This window comes from Tympanuchus pallidicinctus, unplaced genomic scaffold (assembly GCF_026119805.1).
Source record: "Tympanuchus pallidicinctus isolate F22 unplaced genomic scaffold, pur_lepc_1.0 scaffold8, whole genome shotgun sequence".
Taxonomy (NCBI): domain Eukaryota; kingdom Metazoa; phylum Chordata; class Aves; order Galliformes; family Phasianidae; genus Tympanuchus; species Tympanuchus pallidicinctus.
In genome coordinates, this window is record NW_026294802.1 from 43,626,909 (window position 1) to 43,638,159 (window position 11,251).

Consider the following 11,251-nt stretch of genomic DNA (forward strand, 5'->3'; position numbering starts at 1 on the left):
ACTCAATCTGCAGGATGCTCTGAGTCTTTTATTTCCTGTGTTTGTTAAATCTGTATGAAATAGATAACTCTCCGGGTGTACTTTGTGCTTCCACTGCAGATCCTGGATTTTGGAATGGCCAGGCATACGGACAGTGAGATGACAGGTTACGTGGTTACAAGGTGGTACAGAGCCCCAGAGGTCATCCTTAATTGGATGCATTACACACAAACAGGTCAGCATCTCTTTGGAAAAGTCTTAATACAGCTGAAGCGTTCACCGAATAAGGCAAGTCTGTGTTTCTGAAGTGAGTGAGACATTGGAGGTGGAAATGATAATATAATGATGAAAGTCTTTCTTGTAGGTTGCAGGTAATCATTTGGGGGTGTGTTTTTTGTTTCGTTCATGAGGTGGGTTTTTTTGTGTGTGTTTTCTAAAATGCAGATTGTTCAATTGCTCCAAAACAATTGGAACAAACCTGCTCTACGTATTTGTGCTCTCCCTGACTAATCTTTCTGCAAAGATGTGCTTGTTGTAACAGACAAGGTAAATGGCAGAATGAGGGAATTGAAGTAATGCCAGAATAACCATAGAGATTTTTGAAAGCATAGCAGAATTATTTCCTGCATGCATGTTTGTTACTGAGAAACTGACTGTGCCCAATACCAGATTATCTTCTGTTTGCCTATCAGAAATGCTAGTAGTTTTTTCTATATTGATTATCATAGTCTGCAAGGCACCCATCTATATTATAACAGACTACAAAGGTAAATTTTAGTCGTCTTTAAAATATATTTTAGATTAAACTTTACATTTGGATGAACAAATATTCAGTAATTTAATGCTACTTTATCATCTTTTCAGTTGACATCTGGTCTGTGGGCTGTATAATGGCTGAAATGATAATGGGGAGGCCTCTGTTCAGGGGAAACGACCGTATCCTTCCTCAGTGCATTAATGAAACCAACGTCAGAAAACGATGTGCAAAAAGGTGCTTCTGTGGTGCAGTGAGTGTGCTGCAAATCTGTTGAGCGTAAATTAAAATATAGCTATGATGTGGCTATCATCTATAATTAGTTATTTGATATTTGTACCACATCTGTACATCAGCAAATTAAAACTCACATTACTGAACTTTTTCAATAGAGAGTGGGATATCCATTGAATGATGCCTCAAATCATCAGCTAAAAGTTTCAATGACAATACAAAAGGTAAATATTTATATATATATAAGTATCTATATATATATATAAGTATCTATATATATAGTAGCAATAGGTTCCACAACTCCAGCACAGAAAATTCTGGTGTAGTATATGAACTTACCAGCACGTGCCAGTCCATTTCATGCTTTTTGAGGCTTTTGTCAAAAATATCATGTAAATAATACAGAGAACAATATTTTAGATGTGCGGAAAATATTTGGTCATGTCATTTCATTGCTGAAAATTTAAGAAAATAGTTAAGACTTAGCCATACTTCAACCTCAGGTGATACTTTGTTGGCCCAAGCTGTAACAGACAGTAGAGTGCAGTGATAAAAGAATACAGCAAGAATTCTTCACTTGTTTTTCACGAGTTCTGTATGTTTGACAGCTCATCTTTTATACATCTTCTGTTCAGTGTTGCATTGTTGGTTTTCCTTTATTCTCCAGTAGCAAAGGAACACATAATTTTTATCCTACGGTGAAAGGCTTTGTTCCTTATTTCTGGCATTCAGATCTGGATCAACTCAAAGAAATAATGAAAATAACGGGTACACCAAGTCAAGATTTTGTGCAAAAACTGAAGAGTCAGGAAGTGAGTATTCTGCTTTGTCAGACTGTTTTATGTGCCCTGATTTTACTTAGGCCATTCTCACTTCTTAGACTGCCTGAGATCATGTGTGTTGGCTGCTGAAATGACCCCCGATAGCACATCTCTGCCTACTTATGAGGTTTCACAGCCAGAAAAATTACTGGACGTTAAGGCAAACAGAAAATGATTAGGACACTGAAAAAAAATGGATGTATTTAAGTACTTTAAATCAGCTGAGCTGATACATTGCTTCCTTTGCTGGGAACATACTGAAAATATGAACCTCTTCAGACAACCCATTCATTCTGTAGGTGTCTCTGACTTCCTATTTTCATGCGATGTTTTTGAGAATCCTGAAGTCCCTACAATAAAGAACCTAAAATGAATCATTTGAACTGTACAATTTAAATACTAAAGAATTACTGTAAGATATACACTTTTAGAGATTTCTGTAAATTTCAGAATGACATTCTTTCAAATTATGAATACATGTTTATTCTAATCAACATTTTAGATGTTGATTAGGTATCAAAGTTTTACATTTAATTTCTTAATCAGAATTTTAAGGTTCAGTTTAAAAGAAACTGTTCCTTTCAACAGGAAGGTGAACATAACCAGGCCTTATAGCAAAAAAAAATTCCATTTGTACAAGGTACTGCCAGAGCATCACTAGGAGTGAGCACATTACAAAGGAGGCAAAGTTCTAATTTAATATTCATGTTTCTTTTCAGGCAAAAAACTATATCAAAAGCCTTCCAAAAGTCCAGAAAAAGGATTTTGCATCTGTCTTGAAGCACGCGAGCCCTTTGGGTAAGGCAGTTTGTGCGATGCGTACCATTTCTGTTGTTGTTTTGTTTGCTCTGGAGTCAGCAGCAGTATCAGTCATGTGATGTGGTTATGTGGTGATTCTCATGCTGCTCTGCCTCTTGCGTTCCATCACTCAGATCTTTGATTCTAGTGGCTGAACTGTGCCAAGTTTAGACTCTGCCAGGAATCAGATGATTCAAAAGAGTCAAAAAGAAGTATTTTATGCTTTAGGCTCCGATCCAGACCGCGCTTAATGGTTTTACTGAAGCAGCTTTCTCAAAAGCCCTGGGGATTTAAATATATTTAATAAAGTTTTCTGTGCATTGTATTTTAAATATAATTCTGAAAGGTCCTTTTGATGTACAACAGAAATGCAAGCAAATAGAAAGCTGACATTTTAGATGTGGAATGAATGCATCCTGAGAAACATCTGTGCATTCCTGCAAAGATCTGGCTTGTATTTGATGGATATAAACAGCTAGAAGAACATACCAAGGGTGCATAACTGTGACGTGACCTGAGGGAATAAGAGCTCTGAGATGGCTCTGCCCAGCTTCATCCGTTCCCCAATGACCTGACTCATAAAGCCAGGCATTCTTAAAATATAAATTAGGATAATTGACTCTTCTGTATTTAAGCAGTTAAAATGGTATGTTAAGATACAGTAGGATTATTATCTGTGGTCCAATGGCTAAACTGACTAGCTGTCCCAGCTGCAGAAAAGTCTACAAATCTCAACTTAAATTTCTTCCTATCACTTCTTTGGCCATCTGGCTGTTCCTTATGTGAAGAACAACTGCTCTTGGTCTGGGAGAGAAGGTTGGAGAGACTTGTAGTGTTAGGTGCATGGTTGGACTTAAAGATTTCAATGTTCTTTTCCAATCTAAATGATTCTGTAATGTTATGAATCCATAATGTGCCAAGCAAGCATTGCAGCATCTTTTCCCATGCTGCTGCCCCTTCCTCCCTTATGGTGTTCCACCCAACTCAGAAACTTTCTTACAGGATACTTTTAGGAACATAATAGAATCGTGTCTGTTTATACTAGTGCATTTTGGTAGTCTCACGGAGGACCCGATCCAAAATCCACCGGTGTGGAACGTTGAAGATGCTCATGGATTTCATGGATTGTTTTGGTGAGGTCAAAACACGTTGCAGATAAAGCTAGTGCTGACAATGAGAGCATGGATATCTTGGTGAACTTGAAAATGTGCTGCCAGTGCTGAGGGCATGGAGTTAGTCACATAACAAACAATCCTAAGTAGCTCTACACCCATCTGCAAATTCTGCCGCTGCCAAGTCACGATGTGCCTTAGAACCACAACACAGTGCTGGCAGTGAGGGCAGACAACTGGGAAGTTCCTAAATGCCGTGGACCTGGAGTCAGAAGCTGAGAAGTCATAGCTGAGATGATGTGGCTGTATTGCATGTGGAATTTAAGGAGCATCTCTGCATTGCTTAGTACACGTCCCAGCTCGTTCACGGCACTCTGTTTTGTTGTGCAGTAGGGCCCCACTGGCTGTAGAATGAACAACCAATGATTTTGCTCTGTAAATCTGTAATATCTTTAAATCATCTTCAGTGCAGCATTACTTTGCATAAGTTGGAATTGGTGGCTTGATTTCAATGCAGTGTTTATTTTCTGTTCCATAGCTGTAAATCTTCTGGAGAACATGCTGGTGCTGGATGCGGAGGAGCGCGTCACAGCAGCTGAGGCTTTGATGCATCCTTACTTTGAACCAATTCATGATCCTGAGGAAGAAATTGAGGCTGAGAAATATGATGAGACATTTGATAACATGGATCTAACCCTGGATGAGTGGAAGCGTGAGTTTAGTTTTGTGATGTTTTCAAAATAGGCAGTTAGAAAGGCCATCCCAAAATGAAAATACTCTCCTTTGCTGATGATTGTCACTACTTTTAATGGAAAAAAATAAGTGTACAGCATAAAATAGAGAAACACTGTTGGTCAGTGTTCCTTTTATCAAATCATCCTGAAAATATCTTCAGAGGTTTTCTTCTCTTCCTCCTAGCAGTGGCTTCTATCTTCTTCATACATCTTTCTTCTTATCTCCTGCAATATAGGAAGGAAACGTGTTTGTTACAGTGGATAGGACAGAGCAATAGATTCCTTAGCTGTTGGCTTTGTAGGCCTTAAAGTTATTGCTGGCCTTAATTTTCTGTTAGATATGTTTTCTCTTTCTGAGAAAGCCTGTCTATCTCAGAAGAAATTAAAATCTGAATCTGGTTTTTGTCTTTTGTCAGAGTTTTGTATTTTGACTCGTAAATGAGGTGAGGTCTTGATTTGTAATTCTGCTGTACTTAGGAGCACTTTCTGGGCGTATTTTCCACTATTTTATAATGTCAATGCTTACACCCCTTTGAAAACACCTGCAATATTTTTGTATTGGGCTACTTCTTCACATCTGAAGTGGCAAAACAGTGATAAAGCAATCTCTGATTCCTTTATTTTTGTACTGTTTCTCTCTTTTTTCGCCTGAAGAGGTCTCTGTCTTCCTCACCTTGATCAGAGCCCAACCATGCTGGGGATTGCACCTGGCTTATATCTGCAGCTCCTTTTCTGGCCAGACCAGCAACACTCTTTATTTTGTTGTTTTGTGTTGTTGTTGTTGTTTTTTCCAGGTGTTACGTATAAAGAGATACTGAACTTCAAGTCACCACAAACATCAGAGTCAAAGGAGACAGCAGTGTAACTGTATGGCTTGGTCTTTTCAGAAGTCAGAAGAAAGCAGGAAAGCTGTAAATGTTTGTAATATTTCAGGTGTATAAAATTTTTATAAATAAAGTGGATGTAATGTATTTCATCTTTCACTGCAAGAAGGAGCAGTGTCTTTTACTATGCATGTGGAAATGTGGTGCCTCTGGAAGCAGCACCTCAGAATTGTCCAGAAGCATATTTCTGCTCATAGCTTCTCCCCTCTGCACAAAAGGATTCGGTCTCTGACAACCCTTGAAAGAGCAGGTGGGATCAATTCTTCAGATCAGAAATCAAATGAGAGTACAAGCTACTACTGCAAACAAGCTGAGACGCAGAGTACATCAGTGATGTACAGGGTCTCCTCTCTGCTCTCCAGGGCTGTTGAACCATCTTGAATTTAAGAGGTATTAATAGGACTTCCTCTGGAATATTTCACCTTGATGAGATGTCTGGGGAGGCTGATCAGCTTCTGTGACCTCAGCTAGTGAGGAGAGATACAGCCTGAATGGATGCATTTCTTTTCTCCTTTGTGAGGGCAGAAGAGCCTGAGCTCCATCCAGGTCTGAAAAATATATGCAAGAGGGAAGAAGCAGGCAAGTGTCAGCATCCTAGAGATTTTTACAGTAACCAGTGTAGTAGGACAAGACTTCCCAAGTGCACTAGGTGAACAACTAGGTGAACAATCACTTTCTAGAGTCACAATGTTTTTATGTCAATGCAGTGGAGTCTCTTTGTATGACAGAGTTGGGATTTACAGGGAGAAACTTTTTAACACTGTCTGAAATTGTACAAGCTTTCTAGCATCTTATTTTTGAAATAATCATTGAAAATATACATATTCTCAGAGGACACACTGACTAGATAACCAGCAGTGCTGATCTTAGAAATACAGCTGCACGCAAGTGACATTACAGAAAATTAAGTGAGGATAAACACCCAACACTGCAGCTATCCACGCTGCTTGCAGCAGGCTCTTGTACAGAGGTGTCACCAGCTGCAAAATCACAACCATTCTATTTTGGAGCCTTTTGGAGTCATCTTACTTTGGGGGGAACCTCCAACCTTCCACTGGGAGGTACCTTACCAGAAGGAGTCAGATTCCTGATGAGCTACAGTGGGATGTGAGATGCTTTATGAGATCTTCTTTATGTCTTTATGTGTTTTCCTTGGTGCTTAGTTCATAATCATAGAATCATAGAGTGAATCATAGAATGGCCTGGGTTGAAAAGGACCTCAAAGACCATCTAGTTTCAACCCCCTTATCATGGGGCCAACACTTACTTACTAAGGGTCGTGCCCATGACCTCTTAAAGGTCATGGGAGAAAAGTGCCTATTGGAGATAGTGGGTTTTGATAGCCTTGCTCATTGCAAACGTCAAGTGGCTGAGGTGCCTCTTTTAGTACTGTAGAAGCCACAGGCTTCTGGAGACATAAGATGATGACGTTTGGTTTTTCTGTGTTCAGGGATTACAGAACTCTTACAGTAACTAAAGAGCAGACCTCGATGTGTGTGCCAGGAGAGACAGGAGAACTGCTGCACTGTCTGTCAGTAAACACTGTGTAAGGTAAATAACAAACATGAAAAGTTTGTTGCATCTTGGCATGATGTTTCTGTGAAGAGATTAGAATCTGAAGAAACTGCTCAAAAAGCAACAGGAATTTTTAGTATAAATAGCTCATTAAGAGAAACGTGAGGTGAAAGCAGAAATATTTTGCATAAGAGGCAGCTGCTCTTTCAAAGGGAGCGACATCTCCCAGGCTTTTATTTGCTATTTCTACTGGTGCTTAGCAACTCAGGAATAAGAACCCAATTTCTGTTTGCCTTAAGGACAAATGTAAATATGTTCTGCATGTACTCGAAATGTATTGTGAAAAATAAAAGTTGGATTTTTGGTTTTTTTACACAGTAATGGTGTCATTTTTCCCCATATGTATTCCCAAATGTATAATCAGTTCTGAAAATAGTATTTTCAGTACAACGGAACTATATGAAACCTAATCTGTAGGTACATTTCATGTAATGTGAGCTGCTGATGTAGTTTAGTTTGGAAGTCAGTCAGCCCACAAAACCTAACCTTTCTCCCATTTTCCAGGCTGTGAGTCAGCCACAGAGCTGACTTGATTGTACTGCTGCCACCTAATTTTTTCCTAGAGCATCTGTTTTTAGCAGACATCCTGCTTTGTTCTGAAGGATTTGCATTTTTGCATGTTTGTTCCTCAGCTTGATTTTAAAAGTCAGACTGATGGTCATCAAGCATATACAACTTCACGTTGGATACGGGACCTTTGCGCTGAAAACCTAAGTGCCTTCAGGCTGCTTCCTGTGAAGATCAGCCCTTATATGCCCATGGCATTGAAGACATTGGTCATGTTGAATTTTGATCAGGTGGCGCTGGGGGTGGATGTGGCTCACCATTTCATTTCTTGCTCGTTTTTTCTTTAGTTACAAGTAGCCCTGAGATGAGTGTCATGTGTCCTGTAAGATGCTTTCAGAAGATCCACTTTACTCTCGATTTGGAACTACCAAGCATTTGAGCTGGATGAGTTCTTTAAACTTCCTACTTTCTGCTGTTCAAATACAAATAGCAGATCCTTCTGATGATTCAAAGCTGGGAGGAGTCACAGATGCTCCAAAAGGCTGTGCTGCCACTCACTAAGACCTAGACAGCCATGAAAGTTGGGCTGAGAGAAACCTTATGAGGTTCACTAGGGGCAGGCGTAGAGTCCTCCACATGGGGAGGAATAACTGTGTGCATCTGTACAGGTTAGGCGCTGGCATGCCCTAAGGGAGCTCTGTGGAGAAGGACCCGAGTGTCCAGGCGGCCAGCAGTTGCTCCTGTGCCGAAGAAGGTCCTTGCTATCCTGAAGCACATTAAAAAGAGTGTGGCCAGCAGGTGGCCTCAAGGGAGGTGATCCTCCCCCTCTGCTCTGCTCTGGCGAGGCCACATCTGAAGTACTGTGTCCACTTCTGGGTCCCTCCATTAAAGGAGCTTCTAGAGTCCAGCGGAGGGCTCCAAAGATAATTAGAGGTGTATCTCCCTTAAGGAAAAGCTGAGACACCTGGGACTGTTCAGCCTGGAGAACACTGAGAACGGATCTTATTAATGCTTATAATAAAGGGTGGGTGTCGAGGGCAGACAGGCTCTTTTCAGTGGTTCCCAGCAACAGAACAAGAGGCAGTGGGCACAAACTGGAACATAAGAACTTCCATATGAACACGAGAAAGAACATCTTTACTTTGAGATTTACAGAGCATGGGAACAAGCTGCCCAGGGAGGTTGTGGAATCTGCTTCTCTAGAGATATTCAAAAACCATCTGGATACCTTCCTGTGCAACCTAGTGTAGAGAAGCTGCTGTAGTGGGAGGGTTGGACTAGATGATCTCCAGAGGTCCCTTCCAGATGCTGTGATTCTGTTCTATTTAGCTAAGATCACATAGAATAAGCCATGTTAGATGCTGTTGTTCACTGGGTCTTTGTATAAGATCTTCCCATGGGGCTTTACCTGCTCCATGCAGGTATCTGGGAAAGATCAGGGGTTTATCAGAGCTGTCTTCTGACTGATCTGATTTTCCATTTCCTGAATGCGCTGTGGGGCAACTGGTTGTGTAAGCCAAGCTATACCAGAAGCAGTTTCATGGACTACCCAGCACCTAAAGTCTCATCCTCAGTATTTTCACAAATTCAGGAGGTAGATCTGGGGAAAGGTCAAGAAAGGAGGACTTCCATCATACAAACATCCTCTGAAGTCACAGACCATGAGTTAATGAGCAGCAGCTCTCACGCACAGCTCTTGTTACTGCTTATTTGCAGTTAACTGGGATAGTAACGTAATGATTTCAAAACTGCCACGTGCAGCTCTCAGGAATGATGCATGCTTTATAGCTACCAGGAACAGCAGCCCTCTGCATGGAGGTAAATGGGGACAAGGAAAGTAATTTAAGCACTCATTTTTATCTCCTGCTATTCTGCAAGCTGAGTTCCCTTATGCTTTACTTTGCTATATGTCCATAGTTTTCTAGTTCATACTCTCTTTTTCATCAGTATGCAACAGGGAGGAATCCACAAGCATTTTGTCTACTAGGGGCCAGGGTCAAGACAGTGTTGTTTTGGCATTTTAAAAGTGTCATTTATACGTAACAGAGCTCTTGCCTCCCAGTAGCACAGCTTGGCATCTGTCCGACCACTTTGCTGTTGCTAGAAAGCTCCTGGCACTTGGGGGCTTGAGTCAGAGTTTGAAATTTAGTTATTTATTTTAATATACACAGTAGTGTATTGCTGTAAGGATTGCAAATAAGGTGAAAAGTCTAATCAGAGAAACAAGAACTAAGGTTTTCAGTAAAACAACTCCTCGCAAAGTCTTGAGTACATCATAGGCTAAAGTTCAGTTCTAAGGAATCAAAATTGCTGCTCAGAAGGAATCCTGTGCTTTGGCTGCAGTAACTCAGTATTTCCAGTGAGTGAATGAACTCTTAAGGAACCCCGAAGATTTAATGCATTTAGTACAGCAAGTATCAGAGTGTAAAACTTCCATAAGGAGGAAGTACACAAAATGTCTGCTAGTCCTGAAGCAGGGCGATTCTTTAAGGATAGGTCTGCATACTGATGAGAGACAGCACTGCAGGGACCTCACTGGAAAGCATCACACAGGAATGTATCTGGAGCAAAAAACTGCTAGAACAAGATGATAAAATCAGGCAAATATTTGATTACATTTAAATGCTTACAGTAACTGTAATGCATCTCCAGTGAGTGTGTTAGCTAGAGTTTTTAGTTCTGGAATTCCAGACACAAATTTTAGCAATCATCTTGGGGTTTCATCATGATCCCAAAAGTCTCAGTCACTCCATATTGTTGCTACCATTAATAGGCTTGACCTTGGTGATCTTGATGTCCTTGTCAATGTGCTTTAACATACAGGCTTTTTGTCATTTTTCCTTCTGTGGTACAACTTTCAATGTGGGCAACAGCTAAGTTTTCTCTAGGAACATATTAGGATTTATTTACTGACCAAGATGGTTGCTCCTGCCCCAGCTCTCACAGCAAGCAATGTGTGCTGGAAGATGAGGCAGAGTGCAAGACATGGAAAACAGTTGTGGCGCCTAAAATGATCCCTATGGGATCGGATTCCCCCCTTTTCTCTGCCAAAGCCATCTCAGATGTTCCTCACATCCCTATTTCAGCACTCAGCTCTGATGCAGCTGCAAATGCTCCATGCTCCATGTGCTGGACATGTGGGCTGTGCTAACAAAATCACCATTGCTGGGAACACCTCTAAGTGCTGCACATCAGCATTTGATGCTGTTGAGTGACCAGCATAGTTTGGACCCAGGCCAGTCTTCCCACAACTCCACAGGCACAGCTGAGGAGCTGGTAGGGCCAGGCAGTGCTCCTGGCCAGCAGTGCAGTGCAGGCTGCTGGCTTTGGAGGCTGAAAGCTTTAACAGCACAGTCGGGCAGCTTCCTGCCAGCCAGATGTAGACACAAAGAGCTGCTCCAGGTACACTTAAGGTACCAGCCCAGACAGAGAGGCAGAGCTGATAGTACCTGGAAAATTGTGTTCACCCCAAGTGGATGGATGCTTAGGACGTTCATCTGTTTGTACTGTTGCCCTCTTTGCCATAAAGTAATAAGAGCACAGTCTGTGTGAAGCAGTTGTTCATGAATTGCTCAGAACACGTAGTGGTGAGGCTGCTCTAAGGGCCTGAGACCATCCTTGCTGCCAGAGGTTTGGTCGCTGTGGCCTGGGGCAACTGCTCATAACAGGGACCCTGAGGACCAGCCCCAGCCTGGCCTGTCACAGATGTACCCCTGGCCTGGCCCATCCCTGCAGAAGTGCCTCGGGCCTGGGGCAGCTCCTGGCATGCTCTGGCCTAGACGTGGGGGTTTACATTACATTGGAGTCAACCTGAATGCAGTACTCCAGCGTAAACTGTAGCATAAAATAACAG

General features: G+C 41.5%; 1 protein-coding gene across 2 annotated transcripts in view; it reads left to right on the forward strand.

Annotated features, from left to right (window-relative positions):
- MAPK12 (mitogen-activated protein kinase 12) overlaps positions 1-7,212 on the forward strand; it is a 29,534-nt gene extending 22,322 nt beyond the window's left edge. For both annotated transcript variants that reach the window (XM_052667803.1, XM_052667804.1), the window contains 6 exons: positions 100-214; positions 844-915; positions 1,700-1,779; positions 2,508-2,586; positions 4,237-4,410; positions 5,227-7,212. In XM_052667803.1, the coding sequence (XP_052523763.1) occupies positions 100-214; positions 844-915; positions 1,700-1,779; positions 2,508-2,586; positions 4,237-4,410; positions 5,227-5,297 (591 nt within the window). In that variant the 3' untranslated portion in view covers positions 5,298-7,212. The remainder of the gene's footprint in view (positions 1-99; positions 215-843; positions 916-1,699; positions 1,780-2,507; positions 2,587-4,236; positions 4,411-5,226) is intronic.
- Positions 7,213-11,251: the final 4,039 nt, after the last annotated feature.